A 26,018-nucleotide genomic window follows, 5' to 3' on the forward strand; every position below is an offset into this window, starting at 1 on the left:
CCACGTTCCGCTCCTTTCCCTCTTCGCCCCCAGCACAGCGCCCGGAATCCCACCTCCCAAGCTTACATTTTCTCATAAGCTGGGCGCTCCTGCCCACCACGTGCACCAGACGCTGGCCAGATGGGACTACCACACCCAGTGTGCCCCGCGCGGTCCGGGAAGGACCACAATGCGTAGGGGTGTCTAGGTGTGACACGGGTGCCGGCAAAGCAGGAGCATGAGCTAACATCCCCCCCTCCAAGAGTCTATGGTATGGCCCAGACTGGGGGCGCTCCAAGGCCCCGCGCTTCCGAGCTCCGCGCAAACTCTCGCTCCTATTGCACGACGGAGGTGGTTTGCTCTTCCGTTGCCCTGTGGCTTCGGCTCATCTCCAGCAGGAAGGCGAGGCCTCCGCTCGGCGCAGGGGGTGAGCTGGAGCAGGGTGACCCTAAACCTGTGGACAGCATTTGGGGGAGGGAGCTCAACTTCGGGGATACCCTAGTGGACGCATTTGAAGGCTCCATACCCGGGGTGGGTGGCATTTAGGGGAGCCTGATTTGGAGGGGACCCTTAGGAGGTGGTGTTTGGGGACTCCAGATGGGATTTGGGAGTCTTTAGGGGAGTACCATTGGGAGGCAGGGTTTAGGGGGGTGTTTGGGGAGACCCACGGGGCCCGTGTTTGGGTATGCTGTCCATAAGGCAGAATTTGGGGTGTTTCCCAAGGGGGGAGGCGGAGTTTGAGGTTCCTGAAGTCAAGGCGGGATTTTAGGAGGGTTGGTTTTAGGGTTCTCGTGACAGTGCTTGGGAACGTTCAGGACCAAGGTGGCATTAGGGAGGTATGTGTTGCCTTTGTGACCCTGTCGGTGACGGGGACTTCCCACACTTGGGGAATCGGGATAGCGAGACTGGACACGTCGGAGCCCACACGTTTTTGAAGAGAGGAGCCCCAGCCCAGGCTGGGAAGAGATGCCGGAGCCCAGTCGACTAAGCTCTTCCTGAGAGGACTTGATGCCATCAGGCCTCCATTGGCCGCGGCTTTATTCATTATTCATGAGGAGGTGGGGCCGTGGGGGAAGCAGATTTTTGCCTCTTTCGCACCTGGTCGGGAGGAAGATCGGGTTGTGAATTATTCATAAGGGGGAGGTTCAGCGTGCTGCAGGGGCGTTCTGAAATCTGCCGCGCCAAACTAGAGTTCGTTGATTATTCATGCAGGTGCCCTTGAGTCTTCTGTGACCTTTCTAGGGACATTGGGCATGATTCGCGAGGGGCGTGGCCTTTGTGGTTTCATTTACATGACCGCGGTTAGATTCCCTTATAGGTTCCCAAGGGGCGGGGCCTTGTGCATTGTTCATTATACCTTATGGCCCAGTAATCCAAGTTATCAACAAAAGCTCTGGATTCCAATCCCATCGCTCTTGCCAGCTGTGTGGTCTTTGGCAAATTTTTCTGTAGGCCTGAAAATAGGTATGAGAATAATGATAAGATTAACACCCACTCATTTATCACTTCGTTAACCCATTTAATCTTCACAATCCTAGGAAGTAGGTTATTATTATCCCCTTTTATAGACGAGGAAACTGGGACACAGCAATACAGTGAAGCTAAGTAATTTGCATAAGGTTTCACGGCCAGTGAGTAGCCGAGCCAGGATTCAAACCTAGTCAGTCTAGTTCCAGAGTCTGCAGTTTTAACCAAATGTACCCCTCCCCAATTTAATAGTGCTGCTCCTAATGTTAGTCGAATCGCACTTACTATACTATGTGCCAGGCACTAAGTGCTTTATACATATTTATTCCTTTAAACTCCATCACAAGTAGGCTACTATTCCCAATTTACTGATGGGGAAATCAAGGCCCAGGGAGGTGAAGTGTCTAGCCCCAGGTCACACAGCTAGAGTAATCAGTAGACGGAAATGATTTTTGTGAGGATTTAAGACTTCTCTAAGGATTTGAGCTGAAACCTTAGGGACAAGAAGGGACTGTTTCCTCCTCTACACAACAGAGCTCATAAAAGCACCACCTTGCTAGGTTTTCCTGAGGCTATGGATGGCACGATGCATACATAAGGGCACACTACAGGAGTAATCAGTTAATGTGATCTATTATTATTAATCAACAAAAATGTAGTGGGTGCTTATTATGTGCCTGGGTCTTTGGTGCGTCTCTGGTGACCTAGTAGTCTGTCCTACCTAGTTCATGGACTGTGGTGGCCATAGCATTGTTTTCCAGTGTCCTTCTGGGAGGCCACTCAAGGCATTAAGTTAGAAATAATGCCCCAAGTTGGTGGTTTCTCTGGTGACTGGGTATACCCTCACTCATGATTAATTTTATGTTAATATATAAATATACATTTATATATTGCCTTTATATTAATATAGAATATTTTAAACATTTAACATTTAGTGCTTTGTGCCAGCACTGTTCTAAGCTCATTCTGATCTTGATAACTCATTTCACTCCTCTGAGATGTGTGGGTTCTATTACTATCCCCATTTCACAGTTGTGGAAACTGAGGCACTTGCCAAAGGCATATAGTGATATGGATTTGGTTGGACCAAGGCAGACCAGGTTGATGAGCAGTTTGTCGGGGATGAGGAAGGGGCTTCACTCTCCCTTGGTTTCCTCTGTGGTTGGGCAGAATTATTCATGAACAGGGAGGCGTGGCAACGTTGCCTTGGCAACTAGGCTGTAGTACCATAATCCCTGCTGGGCGAGTCTGTTTTAAGTGTTTCTGTCCATCCAACTTCATGCATAATTCATGATAGCTGGGTGGGACCTTTCTGATCTCTCTGGGTTTCCAGGTTGAGCTGCGAGAGCAGCGTCATTCATTATTCATGGCCTAGAGGAAAGTGTTTTCCCTGCAGTAGCCCTATTTCCCAGCTTACAGGGTATTAGATGTTTTTGTTCCAGCCCACCAGGCCTCATGCATTATTCATGATAAGGATAAGAGAAGTGGTCTCGTTGGCTTCCCGGCCGCTGCAGAATCATTCTTTATCCACAGTAGGGCGTGGCTTCCATGTTCCAACATCTGCTTTCTGGTTGCAGAATGTTAAGTCAATCAACCACCCGATTCGTGCATAATTCATGATCAGGAAGCATTGCCTTGATGTCCCTTCTTGGTTACTAGGGCAGCCTGGCTATATTTATGTAATGTGGGGCAAGGCCTCTGTAGCTTTGCCTGTTTTCCCAGTTAGTGCCCCATTGGCCACCAGGTGGAGCTGTTGACCTCCCAACCGTAGGAGTCACAGAAGGGCTGGAGACATCATTCATGATTCATAAGTAGGCGCGGCCTGCTTGCATCCGGGTTTCTGGGGGGTGGGGCCAAAGGTTTTGTTCCGGCGGCCGGCTCGGCGGCCGCCATCTTGTGTCGGCTGCTGAGGTGAACGAGGTGGAAGGGTCTACCACTACCACGACGGCTTGGGAAGGAGAAGGCGGAGGCCCAGGCGGCGATCCTAGGCGGCCAAGGCGGCGGGGAGGAGGAGAAGGAGGGCGGTGGCCGGGCTTGGCTTCGGCTCCTTGAGGCGTTGGCGGCGGCGCGACCCGGGGAACCGGCATTGGTAACAAACGACCTTTCTCATCGCTTTGCCCGGAGCAGGGGTTTCGGGAGGCATTGGAGGAGCCTGGGCCGGCACTGGGTAGGGCTGATGTCGGAGTGGGCGGCGGTGATTTGGTCGCTAAGGACCCGCCACAGAGGGGCAGATCCTGGGGCGGGGTCATTTCCTGTCCGAGACCAACTCTCTATCCCGGGCTCAGAGATCTGACCTTGGGGTAAGACCACCAGCACCTGCTTTTAGAAAGTCAGGCCCACCATCTCTAGTCAGGGACCTGACCCCGTCCCGGACCTTGCACCTCAGGCCAGAGCTCCCCCACCCCACCCCAGTCGCCAATAGACCGACCAGGGTCAACATTCCTGGTCAAAGCTCCCCACCAATGCATGCCAGTTAAAAACCTGCCCCCAAAGTCTCCATTCAGACACCCCTAGACCCACAGTATTTGCCTTCACAGCTTTTCAAGAGGGGTACGACCCCGGGAGTTCATCACTTCTGAAAAAGAACCTTCTCTAGCATCTTCCTTCAGACATCCCTCCCTCCTCCTCACTCCCATCCCATACACTCAGTTTCCAAGGGGATCAGGGAAAGACCATTTGACCCTGGCTTCCTTGTCAGACTCCTCACATCTCAGCAGTCTCCCAACCCCACCCTTGCCTTAGCATCTTTCATCAGAGACCCTTCTGGGGCCAGCATTTCTATTCAGAGACCTCCCCCCTTCAGCATCTGCTTTTAGAGACTCCTTCAATCCCTAGAATCTGCCCTTAGGGACTTGTTCCTCTCTGTATCACCTCTTACTCCCCCAGCATTTGTACTCAATGGCCCACCTCACCCAGCTCCACCGTAGCCCACTATCTTCTATCAGAAAACCCTCTGGGCCCAGTATTGTCCTTCAGACACACTCCCAGTATCTGCTTTTAGGAAATAACCCCCTTTTCAAGATCCCAATATTCTTTTCTGAGACTACCCTTCAAAGGCTTCTCCCCTTCTGACACCCTAAATATCTTTCCTTAGCACCTTCCAGGGGACCAGACACCAAAGAAGAACTGTTCGGAGAACATAATCCTCCATCAGAGATCTCCCCCTCCAGCATCTGCCCTTACAGACCCTATCTGGCCCTGGCCACTTCCATCAAAGATTTGCCTCCCCAACCCCACCCAGGACCACTGTCTTCAAAAGCTGACCAGAATTCCAGCTCCTCCCTTCACAGATCCTTTAACCTCTAATCAGGTCTCAGAATATGCCTTCAGAGCATTTCAGGGTCCCCAGCATCTTCAGTCAGAGACCCTCAGCTTCTGCTTTCAGCCTCATAGGACTCCAACATCCTGTTGGGGGAAAGGTCAGACATCCTTTCCCCCAACAGGTCCAATGGCCCCTCATAGTAGAACACTCCCTTCTCAGCATCTACTCTCAGAGCCTCCATGGGGTCCAACATCATTGGTCAGAGAATCCTAATCCTGTTTCAGGATCTAGCCAATGCCTGCTTGCTGAACTTCCTGGGGCCTGAATGGTTTGGGCTCAGCCTCCCCTTTCTATCCCCTCTGAGCAACTCTCATATCTAGCATGTCCTGTCACAGATCACCAGAGGGCCTTTGTGACCCATTAGAAATCCCTCTCCAAGGGTCTGCCTTTTGAGATCTCTCCCAAAACCCCATCCTGGGCCTCAGCATCCAGCCTCACAGCCTCCTAGGAGTCTAGCATCAATGTCAGAGATACCTCTCTCTCCATACTTTTGGCCAACAATTTCTTTCTGCTTCTAGCATCTGCCCTCAGAGACTCCGAGGGCCCCAAGCATCTTTCTGACAGAACACTCCTACTCCCAGACCCCCAGCATTTTCCCACAGCCTCCTTGGGCCTCATAATCCCCCACCCATTCCCTATGCAGCTTCCACGGGGCCCAGCATCTGCCCTACTGCCTCTGCTAACCCCCTGCAGTTTCCCTGCCCTTCCTCAAGACCCTTTTCCAAAGACCCAGATTTGAGTCTTTTCCTAACTCCCTTGGTCCTCTCCCTTCCCCTTCACCCCCAGACCTTCTAACATCCCTTTCCTATCTTCCTCAGAGCCTCCATGGGCTCAGACAACCACCTACTTACTCTTGTCTCTCATGTTCCTAGGAACGTCTCAATTAATCCCTCCCAGGAGGCTTAAAAGGCCCCAGCGTCCCTTCTCTGTGCCCAGACTACTCCATCCTGATAAACGGACCCTGTGCCTGCCCCCTCTCAAGCCTCCTCCAAGGCTCCTCCCTCAAATCTTCTCTGATTTGGGGGTAGAGAACACTTATGCTTTAAAGTCATCAGTTTCAAGACCTCAGACAAGTTTTGAAACTCTAAGCCCAGTTCAGCTTTGCCAAATAGTTTGCAGTATTAGTGTTCTAATGGGAACCTGAGGAAATGTTTGAGGGAGAAAGGGTATGGATTTGTTTTGCTGGGCTGGGTGTTGGTGGTGTTGGTGGTGGTGTCTTTTAGCCCTTCTCTGGGATTTCTGCCCCAGACCCTTTCTGTCTACTTTGAGACAGGGAGGTTCCAAATCTCGGCAATTGAAATCCACTTTTTGAAAACCTGCTTAGACCCTTGCCCCCAGCATTAGGGGCCCATAGAAAAAAGGTCCAGATATTAAAGATCTCTCTAGCCCTGGGTCATCTTTCATTTAGAGAGTGGGAAGATGATGTGTCTCAAACAAACAAATTAATGATAAGGCAAGGAGATAACTGAGGAAATGGACGCCACTGCAGGTGCTCAGGGAGGACACATAATCATGTCACTGAGCTCTGACCACAGACCTTGGCTTCATTAACCCTCCCAGCAGCCCCTTGAGGATGATTCTGTTTGCCTCTGCTTTTGGAGAAAATGGGGCTCAGAGAAAATGAGATCCCTGGCCCATGTCAGAGAGTCAGTAAATGGAAAATATGATTTGCCTTTGTCTCCCTACTAACTCACCAAGCTTCTTCCCATACAGGTTGGTTCTTAGCATTTCCAGCAATTCTGCAGGTTGACTTAGGGACCCTAGCCAGCCTCCTGTCTCCCTTTCCCTTACCCCCCATCTCCTGTGGGCTGGGCCTTGACTTTATTCACCTAGGAGGCATTTGGCATACAGTCTCCCACCAATTGTGTGACTTGGTCAAGTGACTGGAGCTCACTGAGCCTGTTTTCTTATCTGTGATATGGACATAAGGGTATCTGGTTCGTGGGGGTTGTTAGGATTAGAGAAAGCCCTCTACCCTGTGATCAGCAAGCAGTAAGCTCTTGGTAGATGAACAGAAGCTTAAAGGAGCATTTGGGGTTGGGGAGGAAATGATCCTGGGTCCTGTCATTCCCATCATTTGGAACCAGAAACTCGATCACTACATTTCACTTCTATAGAAGGCTGTATTGTTCTGTCTCTGGGACCTAGTGTGTGACTCTTGGCAAGTTATTTGACCTCTGTGAGCTAAGATTTTTCTCAGTTGTCTAACAAGGACACCAAACCCTGTTTTGTGGGGTCAGGGCTATTGAGGGATGAAACGGGATAACAGTGTACTGGGAGGCAGCTTGGGCTTCAGGGTCAGTAGACTGGTCTGGTCCCAGCTTGGCCACCCTATGGGAACCTGGGTCAAGTCACCAAACATCCCTGAACAAAGTTTTTCCCTCCAGTGTGAGATGGAGGATGTTATCAGTAGTAGCCCAAACCCCCGAGGATGTCCTGAGGACAAACTGAGACAAGGCTCATGAAATGCTTAGTGTAGCATGAGGCACAGGGAGGACTCCTAACAGACCTTCATTTATTGTTACCGTGAATCTGTTTATAAGGGCCTTCACATACAGAAGAAGCTTGGAAAGTGTGTGTTTCCTCTTTCCATGGGACCTTTTATTGGTCTAGGCTAGTTTTCCCCTCCCAAAGCTTTGGGGGTGGGGGTGGGCTTTGTAAAACTCTGGCTCTGCTCCCTGTGCCCCTCTGGGGACTAGGTTTTTAGCATGGTATTTCCGGCCATCCTCCCACTCTGATGGATATCCAAGCCCTTGTATCCCTCCCATACCCTCGCCTCCTCCTTCCCCCCAGTGTTGAGGGAGTGGAGAATGGCTGTTTATTGCCTACCTACTCTGGCCAGGCTCTGTGCCCTGTGTTATTTCTCATCATCTCAACATCCCCAGGGGTAGGTAAGTAGTATCATCACCCTCATTTTATAGGTAAGGAAACTGAAGCCCATGAGGGTTAAATGACATCTGTCAAGGTTTGAATCTAAGTCTGTCCTGAAACCACATCCCTCCTCTTAACCTCTCCACAAGTACATTCTTGTCACTATTTTCGCCCCCCAGGATTGGAGTCTCTGCCTCATTATGCTGGTCTGGGGAGAGGTAAATTACCTAGTGGTCAGCAGCATGGATTTGCAAGCCAGACTCCCTAGGTTCAGAACTTAGTTAGCTCTGACCACTGTGTGACCCTGGGCAAGTTATCTTACCACTCTGTGCCTGTCTCCTCCTCTGTAAAATTTGGATACTAGTACTAAAGCCCTCCCCTCCCCCAGAATCACCACTAACAAACAGAAAAACTTACCTACATGCATCAGCTCCCCTCTGACCCTCCTTTTCCCTCCAGATGTCCAGCTCGCCGCTGTCCAAGAAACGTCGCGTGTCCGGGCCTGATCCAAAGCCAGGTTCTAACTGCTCTCCTGCCCACTCTGTGCTGTCTGAAGTATCCTCTGTACCAACCAACGTAAGTTTCTTCTTCCTGAAGACTGGCAGGCAAGGGTAGTGGGAGTGGTGGGTGGGTAAGTTTTGTACCACTGTCCGTCTGCCCAAGCCTTACTCTTCATTATCTCCCTCAAACCTGTTCTTCCCCTCTGTCCCTAGGGAATGGCGAAGAACGGCAGTGAAGCAGACATAGACGAGGGTCTTTACTCCCGGCAACTGTAAGTGGGGCCAAGACTAGGCTGAGAGGTGGGAGGCGGCACTGAGAGGATAGGATAGGGTCAGGTAGGCCAGGCCCTGACCCGGAGTTCTCCCTAACCTTGCAGGTATGTGCTGGGCCATGAGGCAATGAAGCGGCTCCAGACATCTAGTGTATTGGTATCAGGCCTGCGGGGTCTGGGAGTGGAGATTGCCAAGAATATCATCCTTGGTGGTGTCAAGGCTGTCACCCTGCATGACCAGGACACTGCACAGTGGGCTGACCTATCCTCCCAGGTACGTCTTCACGTCACCCTCCCCTCTGCTGAGGCACCAACCCCCACCTCACCCCGGGCTCCACAGCCCCACTTCATTTCTTCCCGTATTGCACCCTCTTGTAGTTCTACCTGCGGGAGGAGGACATCGGTAAAAACCGGGCTGAGGTATCACAGCCTCGTCTTGCTGAACTCAACAGCTACGTGCCTGTCAGTGCCTACACTGGGCCCCTCATTGAGGACTTCCTTAGTGGCTTCCAGGTACCTTGGGGCACTCCCCAGCCTCCTGCCTAATTCTCTGAGGCCTTCTCTGGTTTGTTCATTTGGTTTTTTTTGTTTTTTGTTTTTTTCATTTTTTAAATTATAGAATATAGCAGATATACAAAAAAGTGACAACTTTCCAAGTGTAATTTAACAAGTAGTTAGCAAATTTCAAAGAATATTATAGGTTACAACTCCACAGTTTCAGTTATTTCCTTATTATGAAATACGACATATATACAAAAGTATGATTTTAAAGTAGATACATGGGAAATTTCCAAAGTTATTATGAGTTATAGTACCATAGTTTCAGTTATTTTCTTATTGTGAAATACAACGTATTTTCAAAAAGGTATAGCTTTAAAGTTACCATTTAACAAGTAGCTATAGAACAAATTTCAAAGGATTCTATGGCTTACAGTTCCACCATTTCAATTCTTTCGTTCTAACTATTCTAATACCTCAGCAACTAAGAAAAAGAAAATTACATAAATATTCTGTATTCACAATCCTTTGTTAAATTCCTTGTTGTCTCTTGCTACCCCTTCCTTTAATTCAATCACTTTCCCGATCTTTGGGGATGTCTAGGCAGTGACCACCCTAACTGGTTCATGTTGAAAAGGGGTGTCAACTTTATGAGCAAAGGGGACACATCTAGTTGATGTTCTTGAAGAGGCTATTGCCCCTGGGTTTTGGAACTTAGCTGTCATAGGAACACTCTGAAGGATCTAAGTTTCTGAAGAATAAGCTTAGTGAGTGAAACCTTTATAGATCCAAGCACTCTTTAAGGTTTTCGGGACTACTGTTGACTTGGGCCTATCGAATTGTAGTCATTTGGCATATCTAGGTGAGACTTGCATAGGAGTAAATTCCAGGACAACCTCCTGACTCTATTTGAATTCTCGTAGCCACTAAAACCTTATTTTGTTGCCTTTCTTTTCCCTCTTTTGGTCAAAAAGCATTCTCAGTCCCTTGGTGCCAGGGTCAGGCTCATTCCCAGAATCCATTTCTCACGTCACCAGGAAGACTCATACATCTTGGAGGTCCTGTCCCACATCAGGGGGAGAGTGGTGAATTTATTTGCAGAGTTAGGCTTAGAGAAAGAAGGTCCACATTTGAGCTACAAAAGAGGTTCTCTGGAGGTGTCACCTAGGCATAATTACAGGTGAGCTTAGTCTCCTCTCTACAGCCATTAGTTTCACCAGAGCAAGCCTCAATAGCAAGGGCTTGACTTATAAAGTAGGGAGTTCCTAAGTTCACATAGCATAAGTTATATCCACAATAATCCATCCATATCTCACATTATCATCACTTGGTTGTACAATCCTCATCACTCTCCATTTTAAACAATTCTCATGACCCGAAACTTCTTGTAGCTCCTATTTGTTCCTAGTATTTGTGTAATACTACTGTGGTATTCCTATTAATTATAGTCCCTAGTATGCAATATTTAGATTTTTCCCATATACCCTTCTGTTGTCAACTCTCTGTGCTAGTGTCATACCTTAGAAGTATATCATGCAAGCTCCTGTCTATCATTTGTTTTTTCATTCACTCTACTCAGTGGATTGGCCCAGTATGCCAGGTTCTGTACTGGGGCAGGGGGTGGGGTGGGGGAGACTAGGGGATGCAAGCAGGATTTAGACCCTGGCCCTGCCCTTTGGGCACTCATTGCCTTTTCAGAGAGGAAGATGTATACAGACAAATAATACAGCCTAGTAGTTATGAACACAGACTCTGGAGCTAAACTGCCTGGGTGTGAGTCTATCTCTACTTGTATGATCTTGGGCAAGTCAGTTAAGCTGTGCCTTCGTTTTTCCTGTCTGTAGAACAAAATGATAACAATACTTGCCTCATAGAATTTTTGTGAAGGTTAAATGCTTAGAATAGCAGCTTCCCCATGATAAGGACCATATGGGTGTTTGTTAAATACAAAATAAATCTGGGTCAGAAAGAGGAGATGTAGGAGCTGAGATGCTGCCCTGGGTGTCTCAGAGAGCCAGGGCACTGCAGCTGAGTCCTGATATGAGTAGGAACTCATTTTGGTGATTAAGGGTAGATACTCAGGCAGAGGACAAAGTCCCAAAGATCATGACTGAGTAGGAGTTGTCTTGAGAATTGGGTGCAGCAGGTGGGTGTGGTAGGAATGAGCTCAGACTTTGGCTGGGGACAGTTTTTTACTCATTTTGTGTCTCTTGGGGCATGGTAGGGTTTTAGGCAGGCAACAGTGGGTGTTTGTCAGATAAATGAGTCAACTAGTTTTCAAACTCTGTCCTCCCAGGTACTTCTTTACCTTTCCTGTAATGATCTAGGGATTCATACTTCTCTTGTCTGATCTATATATAGTAGGTATTTTGTAAATGTTTGTGAATGTCTTTTGAGAATTGGGAGCAGGTAGTTATGGTAGGAATGAGCTCAGGCTTTGGCTGGGGACAGAGTTTTACTCATTTTGTGTTTCTCTGGGCATGGCAAGGTTTTAGTAGGCAGCAGTGGGTATTTGTCAGATAAATGAGTCAGCTAGTTTCCAAACTCTGTCCTCCCAGGTACTTCTTTACCTTTCCTGGGATTCGTATTTCTTATGTCTGATAGATACATAGTAGGTAGTTTTGTAAATGCTTGTGAAAAAGGCCTGGATAAGCAAAGCCTGGGCATCTCTGCCTTGACTCCCTAAACCTCTAAAGCTTGCCTCTTTTTCTCTCTCTCCCCTTTGCTCCAATGCTGGGCCTGTGACCTGAACTTCTGCCTCTCCACAGGTGGTAGTGCTCACCAACACCCCCTTGGAGGACCAGCTTCGAGTGGGTGAGTTCTGTCACAGCCGCGGCATCAAGCTGGTGGTGGCAGACACAAGGGGCCTGTTTGGGTGAGTGTCCGCCCCTCCCCCCTTCTTCCCTAATACCTACCAGACCCAGGCCAAGACCCCCAGGCTCCTACTGCCCTCATCCTACCTTCAACCACCTGGGTTTTGGATTCTTTGTGTTCCCCCTCCCTATGTAGCACTATCTGATTCCTAGCAGTGATTGTCTGAGTTTGCTCAGCAAGTATTTACTGCATCTTGAGAGTCATATGGGGTCCTACCATGTGCATAGGAATTGGGCATCAATCCTGTTGCCTCCCTTCTATAGGCAGCTCTTCTGTGACTTCGGAGAGGAAATGATTCTCACAGATTCCAATGGGGAGCAGCCACTCAGTGCTATGGTTTCTATGGTAACCAAGGTAGGAGACCAGCCCCGGGGGTCCTTGCAGGCAGATGGACAGCAGTAGTCCTCCCTGTCTGCTTCTGGTACCTTGAGCCTGACTCTGAGGCTCACTCCTCCTTTTAACTAGGACAGCCCCGGCGTGGTTACCTGCCTGGATGAGGCCCGACATGGGTTTGAGAGTGGCGACTTTGTCTCCTTTTCAGAAGTGCAGGGCATGGTTGAACTCAATGGAAATCAACCCATAGAGATCAAAGTCCTGGGTGAGCTGGGACACAGGGGAATTAGGGGACATAGGAGATATATCCCTGGGCTTTGGTCAGATGGTTGAAGGGAGGAATCATGTCCCTGGGCCAAGAACAAGGGGAGACACATTGTGGGAGTCTGGGATGAGCCAGAGACTGAGTCCTCTGGGGTCAGTCAGAACTGGTGGACATGGGGGAGAGATGCTGTTTTGGGTTTGAGCTGTTCCTAGGAGAACGGGTCCCTGCTATCTGAGCTGAGGGGGAGAAGGTCTTTGGTATTTGAACAGAGCAGATCAGAGGAGGTATCTGAGCTGGTTTGGACAAGTTGCAGAAAAGGTCCTCCAGTGTAGACTTGTGGCCAGGGACACAGGGTCTCATGGGGTTCTAAGGTGGGTCTAGGGCAGAGGGGAAATGGTTTCTGATGTCCAAGTGGAACCTAGGGCAGAGAGGAGATGCCTTCTTATATCTTCACTGGGTCAGGTATAGGTTTATTTCTGATCCTGAGGGAGTTGTGGGTCAAGGGGTAGGGGAAGGGTGGACTGACTGACTGACAGCTTCCACATCTGCCCTAGGTCCTTACACCTTTAGCATCTGTGACACCTCCAATTTCTCCGACTATGTCCGTGGAGGCATTGTCAGTCAGGTCAAAGTACCTAAGAAGATTAGCTTTGTGAGTATAGAGGTTGGGGAGTGGGCTCTGGGGGATGATTCTAGGCATTTCCAGGTTCTCCATTTGTCACCTCTGGTTCTAATGTCTTGCTCCTCACAGAAATCCTTGCTGACCTCACTGGCAGACCCTGACTTTGTGATAACAGACTTCGCCAAGTATTCACGTCCTGCCCACCTGCACATTGGTTTCCAGGCCCTGCACCAGTTCTGTGCTCAGCATGGCTGGCCACCGCGGCCCCACAATGAGGTAGGTGGGTGGGCAAGCCAGCCAGGGCAAATGTTCTTGGCACTGAATCCCCATCTTTCCTCTCTGCCTATTTATCCTTCCTCCCTGTCCCTATCCCCATGGCGACAGGTCCTAACTTGATTTCTTCTGCCTGATCAGGAGGATGCAACAGAACTGGTGGCCCTAGCATGGGCTGTTAATGCTCGAGCCCCGCCAGTGGTTCAGCAAGACAACCTAGATGAGGACCTCATCCGGAAGCTGGCTTATGTGGCTGCTGGGGATCTGGCGCCCATGAATGCCTTCATTGGGGGTTTGGCAGCCCAGGAGGTCATGAAGGTCAGCATGGGTGGGGAAGGGCAGGATTGGGGGTGAGCCTACAGATCGAGTCTAGGTCTAGAGACATTCCTGTCGCCATCACTTGCTGTTCATCTCTGTCAAGCCTCAATTAACCACTGACCATCTCCCCTTCCAGGCCTGCTCTGGGAAGTTTATGCCCATCATGCAGTGGCTGTACTTTGATGCCCTTGAGTGTCTCCCTGAGGGCAAAGAGGTTCTCACAGAGGACAAGTGCCTCCCGGTATGTGAGTGGGGCCCATAGGGAAGGCATCATGGGGTTCATCTCTAGAAAGGTCCCTCTGACCCTTCTCCCTTTGCATTCCTCAGTGCCGAAACCGTTACGATGGGCAGGTGGCTGTATTTGGCTCAGACCTGCAAGAGAAGCTGAGCAAGCAGAGATACTTCCTGGTGAGTAATTCCATTGGACACTAGCAACCTTCACCTACCCTGGCCTCTGGCCACCTCTTCTTGCTTCTCCTTCTGCCTCCTCCTTTTGATTCGTGTACCTTTCTCTCAATCCCTTTGGCATTTTCTTTATCATGATGGGAAGCCGGATGTGTCCCTGTTTGTCCCCTCTGGTGCCTGTGAGCACCCTTAGATGATTGTGGGTTAATTCTTAGGGCCCTAGGACTTGAAGATGAGGCTCTAAACCCTCTTTCCCTCTCCTGATGGGATAATAGGTGGCTTTGTTCTAACCTGAGTCACTGACTAGCCTCTGTCTCTCTTCTTCGTCACCTCCCAGGTGGGTGCAGGAGCCATTGGCTGTGAGCTGCTCAAGAACTTTGCCATGATTGGGCTGGGCTGCGGGGAGGGTGGAGAAGTCATCGTCACAGACATGGACACCATTGAGAAGTCCAATCTGAACCGACAGTTTCTGTTCCGGCCCTGGGATGTCACGGTGAGTAGGGGTGAGGCTTTGCCTCTCTCATTTTCCTCCTGTCTTTTGTTGTTCCATTCTTTTTGGCAGAGGCTTTCCCACCTCTATCTTTCCTTCAGCTCTTGCTTCCCTCAGTTTCTCTCTGTCATTCATTCAACAAATATTTATTGAGTACCTTTCCATTTAATCCACCATTTTTCATCTTTTTTCTCTGATCATTGCTGGATGGTATAGTGATGATTCACTAGGAGGACTCACAGAACTAAGCATATAGTTGTACTTGAGTATGACTATGATATTTACAGTGAAAGGATACAGAGCAAAATTAGCAAAGGGAAAAGGCACATGGGGCAAAGTCTGAGGGAGACCACATGCAAGCTTTCAAGAGTCCTCCTCTCCCAGGGGAGTCACACAGGATGCACTTAATTCCCCTAGCAAGAAGCTGTGATAACTGTGAAATGTTGCCAACCAGGGAAACTCATTAGAGGCTCAGTACCCAGGGCTTTTACTGGGGACTGGTCATGTAGGCAACCTCTGCCTGGCAGATACCAAAACTCCAGACTCTCAGAAGGAGTGCAGGTGTTCATCATAAAGCAGATTGTTTGCAGAGTTTAGACATAGTGAGCCACTCTTACTCTGTTAGGGGAGTGGGAACCTTTCTGAAATCAAGTCCCAGATGCCAGCCAAGGGCCTGCCTTGCAAGCAGGCCTTGGATAGTAGTTTAGACCTGTTACGTTAACTTTCTTTTCAGTACAGATGGAAATTAGGTTATACAGGAATCTATCTGAGATGCCTTCTGTAGGGGACAGTGTCATTTTTGCCTGCCCAGGATCATTCATTTATTTATTCACCAAATGGTTATTGAGGTAGGTGCTGTTTAGGACAAGTAACAAAACAAAGATTCTAGTGGAAGAGGAGAGATTATAACAATAAATATAATGCAGTAGCATAGTATGTAGTTAATATTAGGCGATAAGGGCTGTGCAAAGGAAACCATAAGAAAACAAGATAAGGGAAGAGGGGAGTGCCAAAGAGGTTGGTTTGCAGTTTTGGTGGTTAAGGAAGACCTCACTGAGAAAAGGCCTCATTTCTGCAAAAACGTGGAGGTGTAAGAGAATAAGAGGATATCTGGGGGAAGAGTGTTCCAGCCAGAGATATCAGCCCATGCAAAGACTCCCAAGTTTGAATGTGCCTAGTCAGGAGAGTGAGAGGAGATGAGGGTGGAGAAGTCATGGAAGCCAATTCATTTTGCCATAAGTGGAGGTGGGAGCCAGGGAAGGGTTATGAGCAGGGGAGGAAGGTGTCCTAACTTGGGCATTGAAAGGATCCTGCTTGTCTTTGTACTAGCATCCTCGCTTTGTTTGGGGGAATCTGCCTCAACCCCGGGTGCTTTTAACTGAAAGAACAATAGATACTAGGTGTGTAAAAGAACAGATGTCTGATCAATTGTCTCCAGTCTGTGTCTGTCCACTGTTTCCACATCTGTCCCTTCCGCATCTGTTACTACCGCTGCCATGTGGAATTGTCACAAAATGTCTTTCCTGCTAAATCAGGGAGCCTCCTGAACACTTCAGGGCCTGGTTTTTACCCAGCATTAAGTAAATCAGTCCTCAGAAGGCCAGCTCTGTAAAGGTTTGTTGGGTGAATGCACAAATGACTGAGCTCTGTTCCCCGATCCCCACCCTGGAATTGCCCCCTCCAGAAATTAAAGTCTGATACAGCTGCTGCAGCTGTGCACCAAATGAATCCACACATTCGGGTGACAAGCCACCAGAACCGTGTGGGCCCTGACACAGAGCGCATCTATGATGATGACTTCTTCCAAAACTTGGATGGCGTTGCCAATGCCCTGGACAACGTGGATGCTCGTGAGTTTGGAGGCGGGTGAGGATGACAAGGGTAGGGTTGTATATGAGTGTGTGTGTGTGTATTGGAGGGTGCCTGTCTTCCTGTCCAATCCTGATGGTTTTCTTCCAGGTCTCATGCTGTGCTCCCACCTCTCCACAGGTATGTACATGGACCGCCGCTGCGTGTACTACCGTAAGCCCCTGCTGGAGTCAGGCACACTGGGCACCAAGGGCAATGTGCAGGTGGTGATCCCCTTCCTGACAGAGTCATACAGCTCCAGCCAGGACCCACCAGAGAAGTCCATCCCCATCTGCACACTAAAGAACTTTCCCAATGCCATTGAGCACACCCTGCAGGTGAGTGTGAGGAGAGGGAAGGAGGCAGATACCTAGGCCACCTCTCAGCCACCAGACCTCTGAATGACAGACTTGTAGCACTGGTGTAAGATAAACCTTTTCTCAACCAACCTTCCTCACTTCCCACCCAGCAGCCTAGATTTCTAGATTGATCTTTCCTTTTTAACTTTATTTTTAATTTTTCCAACATGTAGATGAGTATAAAGAATAATATGTTGAACATTCAGATACCACTCCTCACCTAGATTTAACATTTGTTAGCATTTTATTACCTTTTTGTTTTAGAATAGTTTGGTTTTGTGTGTGTGTGTGTGTGTGTGTGCGCGCACTGAAGTATGCCACAAGCATCACAAATACTTCACTATGCATCTATAAAGTGGGAACATGTTCCCGTATAAAAACATTTCTCAACCTCAGCAGAATGGACATTTTGGGCTAGGTAATTCTTTGTTGTGGGGAGCTATCCTGTGCATTGGAGGATGTTTAGTTGCATCCTTGGCTTTTACCCACTAGCTGTCAATAACACTCCAGTTGTGACCACCAAAAATGCCTCCAGACATTGCCAGAGGTCCCCTGGGGGGCAAAATCATCCCCAGTTGAGAACTACTGGTATATAACCAAAACATCATTTTCTTGCTGTCCAAAATTAATGGTAATTTCTTAACTGTCTTTTTCAGTTAATTGTCTATAATACTTAGTCCATATTCAGGTTTCCCAAGCTGTTGCCCAAGAGGGGTTTAACTGCTGGTTTGTCAGGGTAATTGTTTGTATAATGCACACACATACAGAACAGTGCACATAGTCATCTAGCTGAATTTTTTTCAAAGTGGACACACCCAGGTTAAGGTTAAGAGTAAGGTTCACAGATCTTAATAAGTTTTTTCACACATATACACTTGTGTAATCACTAACCAGATCATTGGTTTTGAAATTGAGGTACAAGGTGGCAGGGAGGGTGGACAGGGAAGGTTGGGGTGGGGGGCTTCCTTCTTCCTTTCTGCCAGAGCATCTGTACCCTTCTGACTTGCTTTGTTCACTTATGGTCTTTCTAATGTCTAGGGAAACCTGTTTTATTACCCATCACTTCATGTATCTATTTGCTCTGTCTGCAGTGGGCTCGGGATGAGTTTGAAGGCCTCTTCAAGCAGCCAGCAGAAAATGTCAACCAGTACCTCACGTGAGTAACCCATCCACCCAAATGCGCCCTTGCTCTGTCTCCTGCCCACCAGCCACAGCATCCTGTCTGCTTTCTTTACCATGGTAAAACTCAGTACCAGGCACACTTTTTTTTTTTTTTTTTTTCTTTCTCCCATTCTGCAGATTGTCATTTCACTTTCTTTTTTTTTTTTTTTTTCTTTTTTTTTTTTTTCTTCATTTTTATTGAGATTGTTCAGATACCATACAATTATCCAAAGATCCAAAGTGTACAATCACTTGCCCCTGGGTACCCTCATACAGCTGTGCATCCATCACACTTAATTTTTGTTCAATTTTTAGAAACTTTTCATTACTCCACACAAGAAATAAAGTGAAAGATGAAAAAAGAAAAAAAGAAAAGGAAACTCTAATCCTCCCCTATCCCTAACCAACCCCCCTCAATTGTTGACTTCTAGTATTGATATAGTACGTTTGTTACTGTTTATGAAAAAATGTTGAAATACTACTAACTGTAGTATATAGTTTGTAATAGGTATATAGTTCTTTCCTATATGCCCCTCTATTATTAACTTCTAATTGTATTGTCATACATTTGTTCTGGTTCATGAAGTGATTTCTAGTATTTGTACAGTTGATCATGGACATTACCCACCATAAAGAATCAGACAATACCACCAATGTCAAGTGTCTAACATGCCTCTCCTATCCCCCCCTCTTATCTGCATTTACCTTAGTATATCACCTTTGTTACATTAAAGGAAGCATAATACAATGATTCTATTAGTTACAGTCTCTAGTTTATGCTGATTGCATCCCTCCCCCAATGCCTCCCCATTTTTAACACCTTGCAAGGTTGACATTTGCTTGTTCTCCCTCGTAAAAGAACATATTTGTACATTTTATCACAATTGTTGAATACTCTAGATTTCACCAAGTTACACAGTCCCAGTCATTATCTTTCCTCCTTTCTTGTGGTGTCTCACGTGCTCCCCATCCTCCTCTCTCAACCGTATTCATAGTTACCTTTGTTCAGTGTACTTACATTGTTGTGCTACCATCTCCCAAAATTGTGTTCCAAACCACACACTCCTGTCTTCTATCACCCTGTAGTGCTCCCTTTAGTATTTCCTGTAGGGCAGGTATCTTGTTCACAAAGTCTCTCATTGTCTGTTTGTCAGAAAATATTTTGAGCTCTCCCTCATATTTGAAAGACAGCTTTGCTGGATACAGGATTCTTGGTTGGTGGTTTTTCTCTTTCAGTATCTTAAACATATCACACCACTTCCTTCTTGCCTCCATGGTTTCTACTGAGAGATCCGCACATAGTCTTATTAAGCTTCCTTTGTATGTAATGGATTGCTTTTCTCTTGCTGCTTTCAGGATTCTCTCTTTGTCTTTGACATTTGATAATCTGATTATTAAGTGTCTTGGCGTAGGCCTATTCATATCTCTTCTGTTTGGAGTACGCTGTGCTTCTTGGATCTGTAATTTTATGTCTTTCTTAAGAGATGGGAAATTTTCATGAATTATTTCCTCTATTATTGCTTCTGCCCCCTTTCCCCTCTCTTCTCCTTCTGGGACACCAATGATACGTACATTATTGTACTTTGTTTCATCTTTGAGTTCCCGGAGACGTTGCTCATATTTTTTCATTCTTTTCTCCATCTGCTCCTTTGTGTGTAGGCTTTCAGGTGTTTTGTTCTCCAGTTCCTGAGTGTTTTCTTCTGCCTCTTGAGATCTGTTGTTGTATGTTTCCATTGTGTCTTTCATCTCTTGTGTTGTGCCTTTCATTTCCATAGATTCTACCAGTAGGTTTTTTGAACTTTTGATTTCTGCCGTATACAGGTCCAGTGCTTCCTTTACAGCCTCTATCTCTTTTGCAATATCTTCTCTAAACTTTTTGAATTGATTTAGCATTAGTTGTTTAAATTCCTGTATCTCAGTTGAAGTGTACGTTTGTTCCTTTGACTGGGCCATAACTTTGTTTTTCTTAGTGTAGGTTGTAATTTTCTGTTGTCTATTCATGGTTTCCTTGTTTATCCAAATCAGGTTTTCCCAGACCAGGACAGAGGGAAGAAATCCAGGCACACTTTTTGAATGAAATAATGATGTCATTGAGGGTCAGGACCAACTTTCCATAGAAGAAGTAGGGTTGCCCTGAGCCCATTCCTGCAGCTTCTGTGTAATCCTGCCCCTTTGCCCCCTCTGATTCTTGATAGAGACTCCAAGTTTGTGGAGCGGACACTGCGGCTGGCAGGCACCCAACCACTGGAGGTGCTGGAGGCTGTGCAACGCAGCCTGGTACTGCAGCGGCCACAGACCTGGGCTGATTGCGTGACCTGGGCTTGCCACCACTGGCACACCCAGTACTCCAACAACATCCGGCAGCTGCTGCACAACTTCCCTCCCGACCAGGTAATGTATGTTTGTAGGATCTGCTTGGCAGAATTCATTTCCCAGAAATGGAGCCTATTGTCTCAGTGTGGCTCACTCATTCCCATTATTAATTCAGCTGTGATAGGTGCCCCAAGGCAGGGGGTTTTAGAAGAATGATTAAGCTTGTGCTTTCTGCACAGACCTGTTTTCTCCCCCATCCCTTTTCTTTCAAGGAAGGGACTTTGTTTTCTGTTTCTCTTAACTGTGGTGTGGGATGAATAATAGCTGACTCCCACTCGGAGCTGTAGGGATTATAGGGGAGAAATTTTGGCCTTTAGAGCACAAGAATTCAGTGCAAGTTCAAATCCTAGCACCATTTGAGCCTGGGACAAATCATGTAACTTGTTTCTACACCTCAGTTTCCTCTTCTGTGAGTATAGTGCCTGGCAATCCATAAGAGTTAAGTGGCTGTGTGGCACAAAGTGAGAGTGCTCAGAAATTGGTAGTTTTCCCTGGTTCTACCTGGCATTGGAGCCCCCATCTATAGTACTCTATAGTCTGGGTCTTTTATGATTGATTCCAGCCCCCTGTGTGTCCCCAGCCAGGGATAGTGAGTCGGGACATCTGGGGCAAAGGTGAGGAGTCAAGATCGTCAGAGAGGCATCCATTCTTAGGTCCTATTCCCCTAAAATCTCTCCATCCCCCTAGCTCACAAGCTCGGGAGCCCCATTCTGGTCTGGGCCCAAACGCTGTCCACATCCACTCACCTTTGACATTAACAATGTAAGTCTCCTACCTGGGGTCTCCTGGGGTCAGGTGGAGGGTGGGTGTGCTGGGTTGGTTGGAGACAGAGAGGTGAAGGCTCCTCTTGTAGGGGTTGGTGTGCTCACCCCTCCTTGCCCTGCCTTCACCCAGCCTCTACACCTGGACTACGTGGTGGCTGCTGCCAACCTGTTTGCCCAGACCTATGGGCTGACAGGCTCTCAGGACCGAACTGCTGTGGCCACACTCCTACAGTCTGTGCAGGTCCCCGAGTTCACTCCCAAGTCTGGCGTCAAGATCCACGTCTCTGACCAGGAGCTGCAGAGCGCCAATGCCTCTGTTGGTGAGGGTGCTTTGCCAGTCAGCCAGGAACCACCACCCTGGTTGTCCCCTACCCAGCCCAGTCTCCCCACCAGTCCTCTGCCCAGGCTGGGACTTCCCTACACCTTCCTTTGAGCTTCACTTCCTCCTCTGAAATGAAGAGAGTTAATTGGGGCAAATTCTCTCATTCCCTCTTCCTCCTTCCCACTCTCTGGCTCTCAGGAGAACTAGCTGTTTGACTTTCTTGCTCTGTGTATGTCTTTGCCTTGGTTTTGTTCTCCTTTTCTTTGTTTCTTCTTGATCTGCTTATTGGGGGATGTGATCTCCACTAATGGTCTCTCTCCCTTGATATCTTCCACACTTTGTCTCCTTTCACATCTACCCCCATCTCCCTATCCATATATCTACCCCCATGTCTCTGTTTGCATCTTCACCCTAGTAATGCCTTCCATCCATATTTCCTCATCTCCCTCTTAACATCTCCTTCCCTATCTCCCTCTCCTTAGTCAGTTTCCAACTCCTCCTGTCTCCCTTCATCTCTTTCCCCAGCTCATACTGGATATTAGAGGTAAAGAGCCAAATAAATATTTTAGGCTTTGTGGGCCATATGGTGTCTGCAAGTAATCAACTCTGCAATTGAAGATAATACATAAATGAATGAATAAAATTGTATTTACAAAAACGGGGCAGGCTATTGGCCAGTGGAACCATAGTTTCTGACCCTTCATCTATATACTTTCCCATCTATATCTCCTTCCATATGTCTCTCTCTCCACAGATAATACATCTGTAACTCTGTAACTCCCCTTACGTTTACCTTCCATATAACTGTCTCCCCTTCGTGTCCCATCTTCCTAACCAATATCTGTCCCCTCATGTTCTTGTCTGTGTATTTCTCTTCATTTTTCCTTCCATAACTCTCTTCATCTCCTCCATGTATTTCCCTCACCTTTCTCTCCATATATATATATATCCCCTCCTTGTCTCACTCTGTAGCCCTTTTCATATCTCTTCCCATCTCCCCCTCCATATCTCTTCTCTGTATCCATGTCTGTATATTTCCCATCTATATCTTTTTCCAGCTTCCCTTCTTTTTCTCTCTGTATCTCCCTCCATGACTCATCTCCTTCTATACCATTGTCCCCAGGATCTACACCTCTCCCACCTTGATCTCTCCATTTTTACTTTCTCCAAATGTCTTCATTTCTGCTCCTTCATGTCTCCAGAGGTCTCTCTTGATAGCCCCCACCTCTTTCTCTCTTTTTTCAGCTTCATACTCTGTTCTCCTGCTCTCTCTCTCTTCCTTGCCTCTCTCAAAATGTCTCTCCTTTCCCAATTCTGAACACCTTTTGCCTCACCCTGAGCTCCCACTTTGCCCTCAGACCCTGATCTGGGATCTAAAGGGCTGATACGTCCCTCCCTTTCTGCAGATGATAGCCGTCTAGAGGAGCTCAAGGCCACGCTGCCCAGCCCAGACAAGCTCCCTGGGTTCAAAATGTACCCCATCGACTTTGAGAAGGTGCTGGATGGGGGGCCCTGGGCAGGGCATGGGGGTGGGCTGAGCATAGGCGGACTACACAGAAAAGGTCTGGGGATTTGGACTCAGCCCCAGGCCTTTGTTGGGATTGGATCATGGGTCTGCCACACAGCTCTGAATGAACAGGTTTTCCCAACCATCCCTTTGTGATCTGGGGGAGTCCAGCAGGTAATTATGGTGGAGGATACTGTGTCCCCAGAAGCCAGGAAACCTCTTTCTCCCCTGACCATCTCCCCACTTTCTTTCCACCCTCCCATTCATAACAGGATGATGACAGCAACTTTCACATGGATTTCATTGTGGCTGCATCCAACCTCCGGGCAGATAATTATGACATTCCTCCTGCAGACAGGCACAAGGTGAGGGGAATCTAGATCTGACATTCCACCCTATCCCAGGCTCCCTGCATCGGCCCCTTCTGCCAACCCTGAGCCTCTCTATCACCTGCCCTGTTCCCCTCTTGTCTCACAGAGCAAGCTGATTGCAGGCAAGATCATCCCCGCCATTGCCACGACCACAGCAGCTGTGGTTGGCCTTGTGTGTCTGGAGATGTACAAGGTGGTGCAGGGGCACCGACGGCTTGATTCCTACAAGAATGGCTTCCTCAACTTGGCCCTGCCTTTCTTTGGCTTCTCTGAGCCCCTTGCTGCACCTCGTCACCAGGTGGGGGCCTGCATTAGTGTGGATTTGTGGGTGGGGTGTGTCTGTGAGTCTCCGTAGAGCTGGCTGTAGTCTTCATCATACCCTGTTGCCAGGTGAGGTTTCTGTTGATGTGTACCTGCTACTTTTGTGCACCCCTCATTCATTCATGCATTCAACGCATTTTTTTTGAGTACCTAGAATGTGCTAGACACTAGTCTGATTCTGCCTTTTTCCTTCAGAAAAGATGGGATATTTAAATTTTGCCCTAGGAGTTTATTAATAACTACACCATAATACAGCCAGTATTTATTGGGGGCTTACTCTGTTAAGTGCTCTACTTGCTTCATTAATTCACTCAAATATTTATTGAACAACTGAGTGCTGGGTACTCTCCTAGTTGCTAAGATTATATCTGTGAAATAGATATATATGACTAAGATGATAAATTATTTTGGAACAACAGAAAAAGAGCAGGGCAAGGAGGATTTGGGAGCACCAGGGGTGAGGGGTGGGTTTGGGATTTTACACAGGGTGGTCAGGGAAGGGCTTGCTGAAAAGATGATATTTAAATTCAGACTTGAAGGAGGTGATAAGGAGACAAGCAATACAGGTTTCTGGGGGAAGGTCATTCCAGGCAGAGGGACCAGTCTTTGCAAGGGTCCTGAGGTAGTAGTGTGCATGGCATGTTGGAAGAATAAGTAAAATGCCAGTGTTGTTAGAACAGAGTGAGCATGAGGATGACTGGGGATAGGAGATACGGAAAAGATTAGGACTCCAATGGCATAGGGTTTTGTCAGGCATAAGAATTTCAGTGCTTACTCAGTATGAGATGGGAGCCACAAGAGGGTTTTGAACAAAAGAAGGCTGTGATCTGATTTAACATGCATGAGTGTGTGTGGGGTGGAGGCTGACTGGGGCTGGACCTTCTGGGATAGCCCCCATCCTATTTTCCTGCTCCTTGTCCTGCAGTTCTATAACCAAGAGTGGACATTGTGGGATCGCTTTGAGGTTCAGGGGCTGCAGCCTAATGGTGAGGAGATGACGCTCAAACAGTTTCTTGACTACTTTAAGGTAAGGCCCTTTCCTGACTTCCCCTACCTGGAGAGTGGGGTGTGCAAGTGACTTGCTGGGCTGTTCACCCCATGACACTGCTGTCTCCCTTCTCTCTCCAGACAGAACACAAATTGGAGATCACTATGCTGTCCCAGGGTGTATCCATGCTCTATTCCTTCTTCATGCCAGCTGCCAAGCTCAAGGAACGGTTGGATCAGCCGTGAGTTTGCTGCTGAGCAGGCTGGGAGAGGCCAGGGGCAAGGAATATGTGGGATGGGGAGCCGCAACTTCCCCCACTCATGTTCACTGCCTTTCTACCTCTTTGGCCCCCACCTACCTGCCCTTCCCCTCTCTCTTGCTTTCTGCCTCCCTGACCCTCTGCTCCCCCACCCCCAGGATGACAGAGATAGTGAGCCGTGTGTCGAAGCGAAAGCTGGGCCGCCATGTGCGGGCGCTGGTGCTTGAGCTGTGCTGCAATGACGAGAGTGGCGAGGATGTCGAGGTCCCCTATGTACGATACACCATCCGCTGACCCCGCATACTCTTCTAGACTGTTCCACTGTTCCTAGACTACCCCTCTCAGACCCCTTCTAGCCCGGGGCTAGCCAAGCCTGGTGTTCCCTCACCATCCCCCTCCCCAAACCCTTCTTGCCGCTGCTTTCTACCTTGTTTGGAACCTGAATCCTAATAAAGAATTATTAATCCAGGCGTGGCATACCCTGCTGGTCCCAGGGAAGGAAGTAGCTTCCTGGAGATGTGAGTTTGGGTGGTAACCCAAAGAGCTCAGCCCCTACCCCAGCAGCACGAGACTTACCCAAAATCCAAGTTTCCTGGGCAGACAAGATAAGTGAATTGCCACCTTTCCCTCCTACCCTCCCTGCTTAGGAAGAAATGGTGGCACCAGTGAGGCCATAGTGAGCAGGTACCTGGGTCCAATAAGACTTTATTAATTTGAACTGGGTTAAATCTCTCCTCCATCTCCTAACTACTTGCCATTTTGATTTTGAAAAGTAGCAAAGAGTTGTGTGTAAGTCCTTTAACTTCTCTAACACCCACCGCCCCTATGTGAAGAGGAAAATTATGGCAACCAGGCTGCCAGGGTTTAGTCAATGTAACATGATTTTTGTCCTTGGGGCAGATCCCTTCCCACCTGGCACAAAGCACTCAGACCCTGGGCAAGCCTTTACAATCATGGTTTCTAGCACCAGGAATGCTTGTGTTGCTCAGTCCAACTTGCTTGCTGCAAAGGGACCTGAAAAGCTCTGCTAGACTGAGGAATACTGGTGCCTTGAGGCATTCTCGCCATTTATTACAGAAATTATTTGGCTGAGAGCATTGCAGAGGAAAAGCCCCTTTCCTGCCCCACCCTGTCCCCATTGGCCGGGGATCCTCAGGCATCATAGAATCAGGCATGCTGTGGGGGCTGAGGAACATTTACTGGTTAGAGCAGGCAGCAGGAAGCTCACCCCTGGCCCCACCAGGACTGTAGAGCTA

At 48.0% G+C, this 26,018-nt stretch overlaps 1 protein-coding gene across 2 annotated transcripts; it reads left to right on the plus strand.

The window, feature by feature from the left end:
* The first annotated feature begins 277 nt into the window (after positions 1-277).
* Positions 278-25,231, plus strand: UBA1 (ubiquitin like modifier activating enzyme 1). Of its 2 annotated transcripts, none has more exons than XM_037821769.1 (26): positions 278-406; positions 8,099-8,215; positions 8,353-8,411; positions 8,517-8,685; positions 8,790-8,924; positions 11,678-11,784; positions 12,047-12,137; positions 12,249-12,381; positions 12,936-13,033; positions 13,133-13,279; positions 13,418-13,594; positions 13,731-13,835; positions 13,922-14,002; positions 14,337-14,492; positions 16,174-16,339; positions 16,479-16,675; positions 17,788-17,852; positions 20,053-20,248; positions 20,918-20,992; positions 21,125-21,314; positions 22,723-22,811; positions 23,096-23,188; positions 23,301-23,492; positions 24,441-24,542; positions 24,644-24,744; positions 24,921-25,231. In XM_037821769.1, exons 2-26 carry the CDS (start codon positions 8,099-8,101, stop codon positions 25,054-25,056), a joined length of 3,177 nt encoding a protein of 1,058 aa, XP_037677697.1. In that variant the 5' UTR covers positions 278-406; the 3' UTR covers positions 25,057-25,231. The 2 variants fall into 2 exon arrangements, with proteins under 2 accessions (XP_037677697.1, XP_037677696.1); XM_037821768.1 differs by lacking the exon at positions 278-406 and adding an exon at positions 3,341-3,535.
* The last annotated feature ends 787 nt before the right edge of the window (positions 25,232-26,018 follow it).

This window comes from Choloepus didactylus, chromosome X (assembly GCF_015220235.1).
Source record: "Choloepus didactylus isolate mChoDid1 chromosome X, mChoDid1.pri, whole genome shotgun sequence".
In the NCBI taxonomy this organism is placed as follows: domain Eukaryota; kingdom Metazoa; phylum Chordata; class Mammalia; order Pilosa; family Megalonychidae; genus Choloepus; species Choloepus didactylus.